The sequence below is a fragment of the Phycodurus eques genome, chromosome 11, assembly GCF_024500275.1.
Source record: "Phycodurus eques isolate BA_2022a chromosome 11, UOR_Pequ_1.1, whole genome shotgun sequence".
Taxonomy (NCBI): Eukaryota; Metazoa; Chordata; class Actinopteri; order Syngnathiformes; family Syngnathidae; genus Phycodurus; species Phycodurus eques.
The window spans coordinates 27,691,065-27,707,291 of NC_084535.1; the positions used below are offsets into that span (position 1 = coordinate 27,691,065).

The 16,227-nt window shown below is 42.4% G+C and overlaps 1 protein-coding gene across 6 annotated transcripts in view; it reads right to left on the reverse strand.

Moving 5' to 3' along the window:
- Positions 1-17: 17 nt before the first annotated feature.
- Positions 18-16,227, reverse strand: part of gbf1 (golgi brefeldin A resistant guanine nucleotide exchange factor 1) — a 133,562-nt gene continuing 117,352 nt past the window's right edge. For all 6 annotated transcript variants that reach the window (XM_061689922.1, XM_061689927.1, XM_061689923.1 and 3 more), the window contains 7 exons: positions 13,809-13,959; positions 8,419-8,549; positions 8,233-8,334; positions 7,898-8,011; positions 7,634-7,811; positions 5,140-5,340; positions 18-1,830 (listed from right to left, as the gene is read on the reverse strand). In XM_061689922.1, coding sequence (XP_061545906.1) covers positions 1,595-1,830; positions 5,140-5,340; positions 7,634-7,811; positions 7,898-8,011; positions 8,233-8,334; positions 8,419-8,549; positions 13,809-13,959 — 1,113 coding nt within the window. In that variant the 3' untranslated portion in view covers positions 18-1,594. The remainder of the gene's footprint in view (positions 1,831-5,139; positions 5,341-7,633; positions 7,812-7,897; positions 8,012-8,232; positions 8,335-8,418; positions 8,550-13,808; positions 13,960-16,227) is intronic.

Below are 16,227 nucleotides of genomic sequence, written 5' to 3' on the forward strand. Positions count from 1 at the left end.
ACATTTACATTATATTTATTACATCGTAAAAAGCACATCACCTTTCATTTATATATTATGTACATATTCAATTGATTTGATTTCCTGTTCAAGCCAAACATCAGCTCCAAAACAAAATATATATTTTGTTTCTTTTAAAGAAATCTCTTAAGCGGTTGGTGGTATGAGACCAATTTTCCGTGTGTGGGTTGTGATTTTTTCCCCAACTCAATAAATAACATAAAACATCAAGGGCCACCCAACGTTAAGGAGACACTGTGCTGTCTTAAGTGACATAACTAGTATACAAGCAAGTCAATTTTAGTGTCATCACATGAGAAAATGATGCAAAACAATATCTTGTCAAATCCAGTAAATGCCATGTACCTATATTGCTCAGCAGAATGGAAGGTATATCTATGGAAATTCAATACACTTTTTGAATTTTCTGAGAAATGTCATTAAAAATATCAACATAGTATTTCTGTCGGCAAATTCTGTTTGAAATCTAAAAGGGGGAACCGCGTTCATTCATTGATGAGGTTTGTGGGCGCTAGGATTTAACCGTGTGCGCTACATTGTACACAGGGAGCTATACCAAAGCACAAAGAGAAACAACAGTACTGCACTCTATATAATTCATCTACACTTTGGAATGTTGATCTGCTGATCCTCTGAAGGACCGAACATGCACACAAACCTTTGATGACATGCTTTCAAACAAAGCTTGTTTTTTGTATGGGGTTTCAAAAGGAAAAAGGGAAAAAAGAAGAGGGGGGCGCAGAGAGTACGGACCGGTCTCAGCCCAATAAATGAAAAACAATTGTATCTCTGTCATCGAATTGGTTGTTTTCTGCAGTCTGAGCTGATCCCACACGAGTTATTACAAGGCTGGCAATAACGCTGAACGTGAATCAAGCTGATTTAATTGACATGCGGTGCCTCAAATACTTAACTCTCCTTTGCCTGCAATCTTAACCTTAACATGCAAACTAAGAGGCACAAAAGGTATTTCATGATCATGAGGTTTAAATTTGCTCCAGTGAATAACATGTCTTGAAGCACATTGCTTACATGATCAAAACATGGAATCTGACAGACTACGCAAGCCTAATAATGTGGGGCGCATTCGCAGGAATAATTCCACCACCATATGCAAGTGCATCAATATGTGTATGTAATGATCTAAGCAGCACAGATAATAGATGGAATTCCTTTTTTTCCCCTCCCAATATGTTTGGATGCGTTAACATTTTTAACGGTTTTTGTATTACTGTATATTTCCTTTTAGATTCTAAGATATTTTACGACAGGACTGTCCAAACACTACTAAAGCTTAAGTCTGGTTGTCAGAAAGCAAACCATGACTTTAGAGTATAGTCCCTAACATGATTAGGATGTCATCATGAACATTCCCAGAGTAGAAAATGTGATTTTTTTCTTTACCTTCACAGTGCCGAATGAGTCAAAAAATAAACTGTAATCTGCCAGAATTGCCATTATAAGGACATGATCCTCCAACAGACCCTAAGATGACTGGATCAGAGTTCCTGGAGTGAAGTCACAGGTTGAAGAGTGCGTGCCGAGCCGTTTTGTTTGTGAAGCAACAGAGCTCCTACTGGACCTCGTCAGAGGGGCTCGTAGGTCTGGGACCAGGGAGCAGCGGTACCGGGGATGTGGCCTCGATGAGGGCGGGGTTGAGGATGATTGGCAGGGACATGGGCGGGACCCCCACCTGCAGTGGAGAAGCAAGGGGTTGGATGATGAGAGGTGACTGGCTCAAGGGTGAGGACACTTGACTGTGGGGGGTCTGTGGTGGCACTGGCGCTGGGGAAGATGATTGGTCTGGCACTGAAAGACATTCAACAAAAACATTTGAGTTAGCCACAGATGCCACAACGCAATTTAATGGCAGCCCTAGATAGAGATAAGCAAAGGAGCAGCAGACCATCTTCAGCAGTCAATCCAGGGAATAGTGCTAGGCTCTTACAACCAAATGAAAATGTTTAGTGGTGATTCCTCTTCCAAGGCAAGAAATTCAATCACAGCTCTCTGCTCCAACAATGACATCATTTGCAAAATGGCTGACAGCCGACTGAAGCTTGATAGGAGCCACCGCTGGAGGAGGACGGCAGTAAAAATAGGACAAAGCTGAGCAGGATCCAAACCAGGGTTGGAGATGACGAACGCTGTGCTAGCTAGCTAGCCAGCCAGCCAGTTAGCTAGCTAGAAATGAGGCCGCCGGACCCGGCCAGCGAGGATCCACGGCACCGAGACAGGTGTAAACCAACCCGGACTCTACCTTTGGCCATGGTAGAGCGCTGGATCCTGCTTAAAGTAAGTCATTTCAAACTAAAAAGACTAACTAACTTTTCCAGAAGGAGACGAGGCAGCCAAAGGCACCAGCGTACCGGTTTCTCGATTTCGCCTCAGAAACAGCATTTTCACCCCACAAGTTCAATTCTATTGTTCGAAACCAAGAAGCTGTTTGCTCACTGGTGTGTTTGAGGCCGTCTCATTGAATTCTCAATGTCAAGAGTAAAATATATGTCGATTCTCAGTCAAGGTTCAACTGAGGCAACTGGACTCTTCTCGGTCGTTGAAGACATTTCACCATAAATCCAAAAGGCTTCTTCAGTTCTGAACCGTAGGTGTGGATGCCACCTACTCAGGTCTGTGGTGGGTCTGTCCCTTAGCGGTAATCAAATGAGGGTTGTTGTTCCCCTGCCTGGTGGAAAAATGACCAGTTAGTGACCACCTTTCCCATGGAGTGAGACAATGTCAGGACATTGTTGAAAAAGGACGATTAGTGTTGGCGTAAACTTCTTCCTCTGTTTCGAGAAGGCCTTTCTAGTTGGACACCGATGGCTTCTTTCACACCTCTTTTAAAGCACTTGTCCAAATTCTGGACAAAGATTGTCCCGCTCCGTGGAAAAAGTGGCCACCAGGCAGGTGAACGACCGGTTCTTAGGGAAAGCTTTCATTCACTAGTCATATCCACCAACATCAACCCGAATTTCATCCCTGGTGATACTCTGCCAGGCCTCTAACGGAACAGTCTTCAGTTCCTGCTTGTTTGTGTGACATTTTCCTTTCCTTTTTTGTCTTCAGCAAGTGAAATGCATGCTCAACTGGATTCAGGTCAGGTGAGTTTGTTTCAAAAATCCGTTGTGGTAGTGTTGAGAGCCAAAAAGAAGAGAATTGTGTCCATGTATTTATGGAGCTAACAGTCAACAGGAGGACTTCACACTTCAAATTTGGAATTGAAGAACATTTTAGATGAAAGGTGAAAGTTCTTAAACAACCAAGAAAAGGCAACTGCCTCGAATAAGCCTTGTACCATGTTGAATGTCTAACTTTGAGACACTTTGTCTTTGTCTCGTCTTATTGCCCAGTCGATGGAAAAGCAAGCCTGATTAGAAAGAACTCTGTGGGGAACATACAACTGAACTGTACTGTTAAGTGAGAGCATGGCAGAAGAGAGCAGCCCAACTCTGATCGTCAGCCACCAATTGTGCAAGTTCTCCCACTTGAAAAAGAGGAGAGGGGCCTGTCATTTTCATCACAGGTATACCTCACCTCGGAGAGACAACATTAGAAGACAGAAAAATCACTGTCTGATTTGAAAAGAATTTATAAGCAAATTATGCTGTAAAAAATAAGTATTCGGTCACCTACAAACAAGCAGGATTTCCGGCTCTCACAGACCTGTAACTTCTTCTTTAAGAGGCTCCTCTGTCCTCCACTCGTTACCCGTATTAAAGGCACCTGTTTCAACTCGTTATCAGTATAAAAGACACCTGTCCACAACCTCAAACGGTCACACTCCAAAACTCCACTATGGCCAAGACCAAAGAACTGTCAAAGGACACCAGAAACAAAATTGTACGCCTGCACCAGGCTGGGAAGACTGAATCTGCAATAGGTAAGCAGCTTGGTGTGAAGAAGTCAGCTGTGGGAGCAATTATTAGAAAATGGAAGACATACAAGACCACGGATAATCTCCCTCGATATGGGGCTCCACGCAAGATCTTCCGTCGGGCCACTCTGCCATAAAGCCCCGACTGGTGGAGGGCTGCAGTGATGGTTGACTTTCTAGAACTTTCTCCCATCTCCCGACTGCATCTCTGGGGCTCAGCCACAGTGATCTTTGGGTTCTTCTTTACCTCTCTCTCCAAGGTTCTTCTCCCCCAAATGCTCAGTTCGGCCGGACGGCCAGCTCGAGGAAGGGTTCTGGTCTTCCATTTAAGGATTATGGAGGCCACTGTGCTCTTAGGAACCTTAAGTGCAGCAGAATTTATTTTGTAACCTTGGCCAGATCTGTGCCTTGCCACAATTCTGTCTCTGAGCTCTTCAGGCAGTTCCTTTGACCTCATGATTCTCCTTTGCTCTGACATGCACTCTGAGCTGTAAGGTCTTATATAGACAGGGGTGTGGCTTTCCTAATCAAGTCCAACCAGTATAATCAAACACAGCTGGACTCCAATGGAGGTGTAGAACCATCTCAAGGATGATCAGAAGAAATGGACAGCACCCGAGTTCAATATACGAGTGTCACAGCAAAGGGTCTGAAGACTTACGGCTGTGTGATATTTCAGTTTTTCTTTTTTAATAACTCTGCATTTTTTTTTCTATCAATGTGGTGTTGTGTGTACATAGGGGGGGGGGGAGAACATGATTTTAGCAAATGGCTGCAACATAACAAAGTGAAAGATTTAAGGGGGTCTGAATACTTTCCATACCCACTGTATACCCATGATGAAAATGACAGGCCTCTCTTCACTTTTTTGCCCCACTGTATTCCACTAGAAAACTAACTGAACCCCTCACGGGCGCACAGCCAACAATCCCTCTTAGTACTTAGTTTGCATGAACATTTAGAAGTTGATTGTCGTGCTCTTTCAAGGCGCAGCTGCTAGTTTCCAACAGTGACAGTATTAGAGGACCAAGCACCATGAAGTAACATCGAAACTAATGTTCATGTTCAAGTGCTTGGCATATGTGGTACTATATGCATGGTAAAACTTACTGTAGTTCCAGTAAGTATTTTAGACAAGTTCTTGTACTGGATCAGAGATCAATCAATTACATAAAATTCTATTTATTTGAAAATGTATTATTTTTTTGTGAGATCACAGTTGAGCCATTTGTATGTGGTACCATTGGCATTGGCTGGGGTCTCCTGCGGCGATGATGGCCTGCTGGGAGTTCGAGGCTCTGCGGACGTTACGGGCAGAGACACAGGAGAGGGCGGCTGTTGGAGTGCTGGAACCAGAGAACCCTGTGGTGAGGGAGGCCGGCCTGATGAGGATGGTGGCTGCAACTCTGATGGAGGAGGACTGGGTACTGGTTCTGAAGGAACTAAGGACACAACACACCGAATATGTAGTCAGTTCAATAGTTGACAACTCCGTATTCGACCAAAAATTGGAAGGAGAAAATAGTCCAGACTCCAAACAAGGACCCAGAATTCCAACAGACGCATGGCGAGATGACACGTAACCTGGAATCGGATTATCTCCCTCGTTTTCCAGTCCACAGCCCCTTTCGCACTTGGCCATCTAATCCATTTTTCACCGTGTGTGTGTAATCATGAATGTCAGCTCTTCTGTTTTGATTCTAAGATGCCAAATTGCAGGCTTCCTACACATTTGAGATTTCAAAATTCCAGACCTTAACTTCCAAACTTCTCGGTAACAAAATTGAAATAATTTGTAACATTTCACTAAATAGATGTGAATCATTCTGATTCTTTATAAGACATTATGTTGCCAAATAATGGTTCATATTTGTCAATTTTCATGCCAGGAAATGTCTCAGCATTTTTAAACGCCTATTTTTTTGTTCTCTTCGCGTTGATTTCCTCCTCCTTGTCTGCGAGTTTATTTAAATCTTACAGAGTTAACTGTTTGTGCTGCTTGTCAGAATCAGAATCATCTTTATTTGCCAAGTATGTCCCAAAAACACACAAGGAATTTGTCTCCGGTAGTTGGAGCCGCTCTAGTACGACAACAGTGAGTCAATTGACAGACATTGACAAAAACAGTCAGTGAGGAAATCACTCATTTTTGTTTTAAATTGGCTAATTTCTGTCCTCAGGATACTTCACGTTTACTTACCACAAAATCTGACTGTCAGGTTGGTAAACGTTTGCTCATATATTTTAACGGCTATGGGTGCTGCGCATCAATTTGGAACAATGTACGGTCATGTTTTTTTTTGACAGGAACTACTTGAGACGTTCAAAGGGTGTACATTATCAGTTGATAATATAGACCGATGGAATTTTCTGAGCCAATCGGAGTCGAGTATTCATAAAGACCATGGTATCATACTGTGTGCTCTCACACAAAAGTAGCTGCGATATCTTAAAAACAACAACAAAAAAACACAGATCGATCTATATTTTTTAGATACTCATTTTTTGTTTGAGAAAATAGAGCTGCTGTAACAGTCTTGGAAACATCAATATTTTTCCATAAAGTAGTTTCCATTTTCCATACTTGCGTAGGATCCCTGGCAGTGTGATAAAGGACTCGTATTTAAAACTGTTCTGTCAGGCTACAATGCCAAAGACGAAAATGGTAATGAAAATAGTGACGCCAAAGAAACGTAAAACGCTACCTTACTCAGGTTTGTCTTTTCAGTGTGACTATTAAGAACAGTTACCGTAATTTCTCACGTATAATGCGCACTCCCCCCCCCAAAAAAAATTGTCAAGTCAATAGTGAGCATTATACATAGGCATAGGGGCAAATGGAAAAACATTCCCATTTTATAAATGTATGCCGCCATCTAGTGGTTATGAAAAGGCTGTACACTTTAATTCAAACATGCCACCGCCACCTCGAGGTTATGAAAAAGGTGTAGCCTACACTTTCATTCCAATATGACATATATGTACAGTTGTGCTCATAAATTTACATGCCCTGGCAGAATTTGTGAAAGTTTTTTTTATTTTTTATTTTTTTTAAATATGACTGATGACTGAACAACAACCATCATTAATTTCTTTATCATAATGCTGTACATTATACAAGAGAAATTACGGTACTTGTAATTTCTCTTTGCACTTAAAATTACAATTTACATTGAAACCTGTACAACATTTAATAGTATTATGATGGATAAGTTTCGACCCCTGGAACGGAATAATTCTACTTCCGTCACAGGTGTCCAACTGGTGGACCGGGGGCCAGATCCAGCGCGCCACATAATTTATGTGGCCCGCGAAAGCAAATCCAAATTGCTCATTTTGTTCTGGTGTAATACCATTGAGATATTTGCAAGCATTATTTTTTTTTTTATTAATCCCCCTTTGAAAAGAAATGTAATTGTGGAAAAACATGTTTTTTTATAGGCTTCTGATTTCTAAACTGGCTATTCATCAATGTGTTGTGTATACTGTATGTCATTACAGGATATGAGGTAATCTTTCATTTATACGGGTTCACAGTTGTAGCGGCGCGCCGAGGGAAGTCATAGCTACGATGTGGCCCGTGCCAAAAATGAGTTTGACAGCCCTGACTTACGTGGTTTGCAATAGAGAAAATGTACGGTAATTAAAATTCATTTAAATTGATTGCGTCTGTAGGATTATATTTTAGAAGTTGAGTCAAGCAGTTGCATGGAAGTACATGACATAAACGTGTACCTGGTAAAACAGTCTGTTTAAAGAGCTCCTCTCTCAGGTGAGGCAGGAAGCAGTCGATTCGTTCCCACGTTATTTCCCACAAGTCTGAGTATTTTGTCTTGGAATCTGCACTGCGGAAGATTTCTGCTGTGTCCATCACCAGCAGCATATTCTTTAGAGACTCTGGGATGGCCTCCAACTAGACATACCGACACAGAGGTATGTTGAGTTCCACATTTACACACTCTCACTCTTAAAAATCATGTCTGCCAACAAAGCTCTCACCAATAAGTCACTGGATCCCGCATGCATGTACTTGTCCATGAAATCCAGAATGGTGAGCCACAGGGCAGCAAAGGTTGGCAGGGACAACAGTGGTAGGAGGTGTTGCAGAAAAACCTGGAATACGCAGTTTTTAAAAAAAGAATAAAGAATTACACGTTAATCAGAAAATAAATCACGCTACAAGCACAATGTAAAAGTACAAGATGAAGAGCTGATGAATAGCGAAAATCCGCGAGGAATTGACGGCCAACCCTAAAAAGCTTTAGCATTGCCCATATATGCCACAAGATGGCAGCAAAGTTGATTTATCCACTGTTTGTCTGTGTAGCAGGAACCTTGGATAGGATGGTACAGGCTCTCATTCTGGTCTCCTCCATTCCACCAACATCAGCTGGGCTTATGTTGTTGAGGAGTTTGGTCAGTAATGGAAAAAGCACCTGCAAGGAAATGATTGGGTTGGCTGTTTAATCTACATGGTAATATATATATTTATTCAGTCTCCTGAGCAGCGTAAGAATTACCTTATTGAAGCAGGATTCCCATTCTGCAGCATTTAGCGTCTGGAGATCATGTACAAGCAGAGCCCTCTGGAGGTAGTTGAGAGCCTGCATACGCACTTGCCGTCTGGCATCGCAGCACAGCCATGCAATGCCTTAAGAGGTAAACAGTGGGGACATTGAAGACATAAACCATAGAGGTTTTTCTTCTATTCAAATTGACCTAAAATGTCATACAGTGTGAAAGCGGTTTTAAAAAGAGAGCTTTTTGATTCGAGCTTGGAACAATTCATTTTCCAAAGCGACCGTGTGAAAAACCAGAACAGTTAACACGCTAAACGCTAACATTCTAACCTCAATTGTGTTCCATAATATTATAATATATTTGTATAAGGCATTAAATTATATTGCTTTAATAAGAGGTTACTTGTGTATACAAGGTATGTTTGCTCATAATTAGGGAATAAAAACGAAGCTAAATTCACATAAAAATGATATACAAATGTGACCTGCTCTGGCTAAAGAGTCCGAATGTTGCAAAGGCTTTTTGCGTAATGGACAAAAATAGAGCAGATGGTGAATATTTTCCATTCTGAGATTCCTCCCAAAATACCTTCATTAGGCTATAAGTGATGAGTAAACAATGGGCCACATTAAGCCTCTAATGTCATTTCATAAATATATATATATTTTTCAAATGCACGTAGCAACCAATACAAGCCGAAAATGCTCCCTAATGTGACCCTCCCTCCAGCAATGAAACCGATTGGAAGTCGCATGGCTGTGGTCTGAGCTCCAGCCAGTAAAAATGTTTTCCTCAGATTCAAACGCCAGAGAAAGTGGCCCTTTCCTCCTTTGGTTTTACTGTATGTGACTCTCAGAGGGAAAGAGAAAGTTTGGACAATCCCAATGTAATCTGTTTTTTAACAGATGGTAACGAGTATATATAGAAAATATTAATTGTTGGATTATTTGTAATTGTTGGTAGTAATTTATATTTATTAGAATGAAAAAAAAAAAAAAAAAAAAGGTGGCCGATGCATTGAATGAGATGAGTGTAATGAACTGGCGTGGTGCCGCTGACAGATTGTAGATCAGATGCTGAGATGCTGGGGGACTACTGTCGCAGACTGTGATGATGATGATGGTTTGGGAGATTAATTGTAAGATTATTTATTTTTTATTTTTTTTGGGTTGCGGCTGAATCACCATTTTTGGCCTCTTCATCTGGTGAGAGGTCAAACTTTCTCAGGTGTTAAGGGGTTAAAATTTCAGATGCTGTCCTTACCTGCAATTGGAATTTACAACCCCAATTCCAATGAAGTTGGGACGTTGTGTTAAACAAATAAAAACAGAATACAATGATTTGCAAATCATGTTCAACCTATATTTAATTGAATACACTACAAAGATAAGATATTTCATGTTCAAACTGATCAACTTTATTGTTTTTAGCAAATAATCTTTAACTTTGAATTTTATGGCTGCAACACATTCCAAATAAACTGGGGCAGGTGGCTAAAAAGAGTGAGAAAGTTGAGGAATGCTCATCAAACACCTGTTTGGAACATCCCACAGGTGAACAGGCTCATTGGGAACAGGTGGGTGCCATGATTGGGTAGAAAAGGAGCTTCCCTGAATTGCTCAGTTATTCAGAAGCGCAGCCGGCTTCTCTGTGCCCGAGCTCATCTGAGATTGAGTGGAAAAGTGTTCTGTGGTCCGACGGGTCCGCATTTCAAATTGTTTTTTGGAAATTGTGGACGTCGTGTCTTCCGGGCCAAAGAGGAAAAGAACCATCCGGACTGTTATGGACGCAAAGTTCAAAAGCCAGCATCTTTGATGGTATGGGGCTGTGTTAGTGCCAATGGCATGGGTAACTTACACGTCTGTGAAGGCACCATTAATGCTGAAAGGTACATACAGGTTTTGGAGAAACGTATGCTGCCATCCAAGCGACGTCTTTTTCACGGACGCCCCTGCTTATTTCAGCAAGACAATGCCACATTCTGCACGTGTTACAACAGCGTGGCTTCGTAGTAAAAGAGTACAGGTACTAGACTGGCCTGCCTGGAGTCCAGACCTGTCTCCCATTGAAAATGTGTGGCGCATTATGAAGCGTAAAATACGACTGTTGAACAGCTGAAGCTGTACGTCAAGCAAGAATGGGAAAGAATTCCACCTACAAAGCTTCAGCAATTAAGTGTCCTCAGTTCCAAAACCTTTATTGAATGTTGTGAAAAGAAAAGGTGATGTAACACAGTGGTGAACATGATCCTGGCCCAGCCTTTTTGGAACATGTTGCAGCCATTAAATGTTAATGATTATTGAACATTAAATTTCTTTGTAGTGTATTCAATTAAATATACGTTGAACATGATTTGCAAAGCATTGTATTCAGTTTGTATTTATGTTTAACACAACATCCCAACTTCATAGGGATTGGGGTTGTACTTTAAAGTGGTCTTTCAACAGTTCCTGAAAGTTTGGGGTCAACATTTTTTCCTAAGGTACTGGTTACTATGGAGTTGCCCACGGTGAGAGGCGCCGAGCAGGTGTATGTATACTTATTGCCCCCCGGCTCAGTGCCTGTACATTGGGGTTCACAACGGTGGACGAGAAGGTAGCCTCCCCCTCTGCCTTCGGGTGGGGGGACAGTTCCTGATTGTTGTTTGTGCCTATGCACCAAATGGCAGTTCAGAGTACGAACCCTTTTTGGAGTCCTTGGAGGGGGTTCAATGCTCATGTGGGCAATGACAATGAGACCTGGAAGGGCGTGATTGGGAGAACCCCCCCCCCAATCAGAAATCAGAACCCGAGTGGTGATCTGTTATTGGACCTCTGTGCTCATCACGGATTGTCCATAACGAACACCATGTTCAAGCATAAGGGTGTCCACACGTGCACTTGGCACCTGGACACCCTAGGTCGCATTTCGATGATCGAATTTGTGGTTGTGTCATTGGACTTGCGGCCGCATGTCTTGGACACTTGGGTGAAGAGAGGGGCAGCGCTGCCAACTGCTCACCACCTGGTGGTGTGTTGGCGCCGATGATGGGGGAAGATGCCGTTCTGACATGGCAGGCTCAAATGTATTGTGAGGGTCTGCTGGGAATGTCTGGCACAATCCCTTGTCAGAAGGAGTTTCAACTCCCACCTCCGGCAGAAGTACTGGGAAGGCGAGGGACATTGAGTCCGAATGGACCATGTTCCGCGCCTCCATTGCCGAGGCGGCCGACCGGTTCTGTGGCTGTAAGGTAGTCGGGGCCTCTCGTGGCGGCAATCCCTGAGATTCGCCCGGAGTTCCTAAAGGCTCTGGATGTTGTGGGGCCGTCCTGGTTGACATACCTCTGCAACATCGCGTGGACATCGGGGACAGTGCCTCTGGATTGGCAGACTGGTCGGAGGGTGTGTTCCAACTACAGGGATCACACTCCTCAGCCTCCCTAGTAAGGTGTATTCAGGGATGCTGGAGAGGAGGGTCTGTCGGGATGGTGATTCTCAGATTCAGGAGGAGCAGTGTGGTTTTCCTCCTGGCCATTGAACAGTGGACCAACTCTACACCCTCGGCAAGGTCCTCAAGGGTGCATGGGAGTTCGCCCAACCAGTCTACATGTGTTTTGTGGACTTGGAAAAGGCTTTCGACTCTGCCCCCTGCGGGGGGTGCTTCGGGAGTATGGGTTACTGAATCCCCTGATACGGGCCGTTCGGTCCCTGTACGACCAGTGCCAGAATATTGTCCGTATTGCTGGCAGTAAGTCGGACTCGTTTCCAGTGAGGGTTGGACTCCGCCAAGGCTGCCATTTGTCACCGATTCTGTTTATAACTTTTGTGGACAGAATTTCTAGGCACAGCCGAGGCGGAAAGGGGGTCCGGTTTGGTGGCCTCAGTATTGCATCTTTGCTTTTTGCAGATGATGTGGTTCTGTTGGTTTCATCAAGCTGTGATCTCCAACTCTCACTGGAGCTGTTCGGAGCTGAGTGTGAAGCGGCTTTGATGAGAATCAGCACCACCAAATCTGAGACCATGGTCCTCAGTCGGAAAAGGGTGAAGTGCCCTCTCCAGGTCGGGGATGAGATCCTGCCCCATGTGGAGGAGTTCAAGTATTTTGGGGTCTTGTTCACGAGTGAGGGAAGAATGGAACGGGAGATCGACAGGCGGATCAGTGCAGCATCTGCAGTGATGCAAAGTTTGTACTGGTCCATTGTGGTGAAGAAGGAGCTAAGCCAAATGGTGAAGTTCTCAATTTACCAGTCGATCTACGTTCCTCACCTATGGTCATGAGCTGTGGGTCGCGACGGAAAGAACAAGATCCCGGATACAAGCGGCCGAAATAAGTTTCCTCCACAGGGTTTCCAGGCTCTCCCTTAGAGATGAGAGGATTGGTCATCCAGGAGGGGCTCAGAGTAGAGCTGCTGCTCCTTCACATTGAGAGGAGCCAGATGAGGTGGCTCGGGCATCTGATTAGGATGCCTCCTGTACGCCTCCCTGGTGAGGTGTCCCGGGCATGTCCCACCAGGAGGAGACCCCGTGGACGACCCAGGACACGCTGGAGAGACTTTGTCTCTGAGCTGGCCTGGGAACGCCTCGGGATCCCCCCGGAAGAGCTGGAGGAAGTGGCTGGGGAGAGGGAAGTCCGGGCCTCCCTGCTAAAGCTACTGCCCCCGTGACCCGATAAGCGGAAGAAAATGGATGGATGGATGAACTTTAAACTTTGCAACATTAAAATTGCTGTAACTTAAAGTTTTGAGGTACTTCCATGTATTATATATCATTTTGAAGGGAATGAAATGTAGAATTAGAAAATATGAATATCTCAATTTGCATTGTTTAACCCATGAGGACCTATTAGCCAGAGCTGGTCACAAATAACATTATCATGTACCCAAAAAAAAAGAAAAGAAAAAAAACCATCTATATTTCCCCCTATATCCCCTATATTTTTAAAGTGTGCTGACAAAATAAGCAGAAACCCCAAACTCACACGAGCCATTCATATTTGGGACTGCGAAATCATTGTCAGGGCAAATGGAGGTTCCCTCCACCATTTCGTAAAAATTAAAAGTTGCAAGCATGATATTGGCAACACTGAAGACAAGTCATTCTCTTGCTCCCTTGTACCACCCACACAAGTGCACATTAAAATAAGAGCACTGCATAATTTAGATTTGAATTTTACTTCATAAGACTGCAAAGGCCGGTTTCGAGATTGTGTATGGGCCGGTGGACTGGCTTCGACCAATAATATATGTAAGTTGCCTAATAGCTTTTGCCTTGTATTTCAGGTGTTAAAAGTTAAAACCTGCTCTATTATTACTGGTATATCTTGTACAATACATCATTTAAGATGAAAAATCTCAATATTATGTGAGGAGCGAACATATGAATATAGTCTGTGCAAAGTGACAGGAGCAAACCTTGGAGCAGTGGGCACCAGCAGCTAGTCCACAGTGTCTGGGAGTCAGCTTCGATCTTTTTACCGGCAGCCTCGAGATTGCGCTCTTCTTCTGCCCAAGAGCTGTAGATGCTGGCAGCCCGAGTGTGCAATGTGTGCATCAAGTCTAAAAGCTGAACCGTCACAGACACACAAACATCAGTGAGCATAAGAAAAAAAAAAATCTAAGTCATTTTATACATACTATATCCAGCCCATCATATATGTGCATGCATGAGTAATGAGTATGTTAGAAGTTGAATGTCATGCAATGTCTCACGAGGAGCACACACAGTGGGAGGAAAAAGTTTGCATGAATTGGTCATAAAATGTCTGATTTTCAGGTAAATGGCAAGAAGAAAGAAACAGTCTGCTTAAACTCATGCCACACAAACAAGTTCCCTCGAGTTCCAGATCAGACGTGCATGCACAATGATCAGGATGGATTTTGGACCATTCCTCTTTCCAAAACTGTTGCAGTTCAGCAAGATTCCTGATGTGAATAGCTCTCTTGAGGTCATGCCGCAGCATCTCAGTCAGGTTGAGGTCAGGACTTTGACTGGGGCACTCCACCTATTTTCTTTTTCTGAAGCCATTCTGTTGTGGATTTGGTTCTGTGTTTTGGATCATTGTCTTGTGGCAATACCCATCCTCTTTTGAGCTGTTGGACAGATGGCCTAGCGTTCTTCTGCAAAATATCTTGATAAAATTGTGAATTATTCAACAATTCTAACCTTAAGCCACACCTCCAGTCTTATCTTATTGATTGGACAGTTGGACTTCAGTTTGGCTCAGACCTGACTTTGAATAGCTCTTGAAGAATCCGTAGCCTTGTGGTTCACATACTTTTTTTTCCTCCCTGACCTGTGAACCTTCACGTCATTTTAAATCAAAACATATAAACACAATTATTTGTGTGGTATTAGTTTAAGCACACTCAGTTTATTCTTGTGTATAAGATTGGTGTATCAGACCACATTTTATGACCAATTTATGCTGAAATGCAAGAAATTCTAAAGGGTTTACATACGTTTTACTCCCACTGTATTGTAGACAGTTGGATTTATAGTGCAGGTCCAAGTGCCCAATTGTGGTGTAATGCCTATAGTACATCCAGAAAGTATTCACAGTGCTTTCCTTTCCCCACATTTTGTTATGTTACAGCCTTTTTTCCTTTATTTACAAAAACATCCAACACCCTTATCCAAAAACGTTTTTAAATGAATACATAAATACTAAGAAATGACAGGTATTCATTCACAGCCGTTGCCAAAAAGCTCTGGTGCATGCGGATCGTCTTTGAGCTGTTTCTGCAGCTTAATGGCATCAACCAGATGGTAAATTGAAGTCGTTCGGACATGGTTTGAAAAGGCATAAACCCGGCTAGATGAGTTAAAGTGATTGGATTTATATTTACTGAACATACGAAGCAATCTGCATGCACAGACGGCCAAATTGCACAGAATGTGTCAACGTAAGAACACTAAAGTAAAAAAACTACATACTGTTTAGATGCTATGGATTCTTCTCCTATTGATTGGCCACCTGTAATTATTTTCCTTATTTTGAGCTCTGCTCAGCCTTAGAAAAATATATTGTTCATACTATTATACTGAGTACCCTAATTTCTCGTGTATAATACGCACCCCCAAAGTTGATTTTTACAATGCATGATTTTGCTTCTACCCAGATGATCAAAACATGAAGTCTTATCTGTATTTTGTTAGTTTTTTTTTTCAAAGAATTATTCTGAAGTTAAGCACTTTATTTGAACACGTAATCCTTTTTTTTTTTTTTATTTACTTGCTCATATTTTGAAATTCACAGCCTTACTTTTATTAAGTAACTTCGAAACCACACAGTCGTGCTCATATGTTTGATTACCAAGGCAGAATTTGCAAGATGGGTACAATTCTTTAAAGAAAACATGAAGGACCAGGCGAAACACATTTAATTTTATTTTAACGGGATTCAAATAGCAATAGTCAAGCATTTCAGAAAAGCATTATCATTAAACAAAACATAGCCATAAAGAAATTAATGATGGTTGTTGTTCAGTCATATTTAAAAAAAACTAAACAATATTTCACAAATTCTGCCAGGGTATGTAAACTTATGAGCACAACCACATATATGCAGTCATACATACATACCCCTGTCATATTGGAATGAAAGTGTAGGCTACACCTTTTTTTATAACCACTAGGTGGCGGTAGCATTTTGGAATGAGCGTGTCCAGCTTTTTTATAAAATGTGAAGGTTTATACCCAAATATATATATATCCTATTGACTTTTGAAAATTTCCGGGGGAAAGAAATGCGCATTATACATGAGAAATTAGGGCATTTCTAATAACGCATTCAAGAACACTAACAAGACAATATTGGAGTTGCTGTTTTAA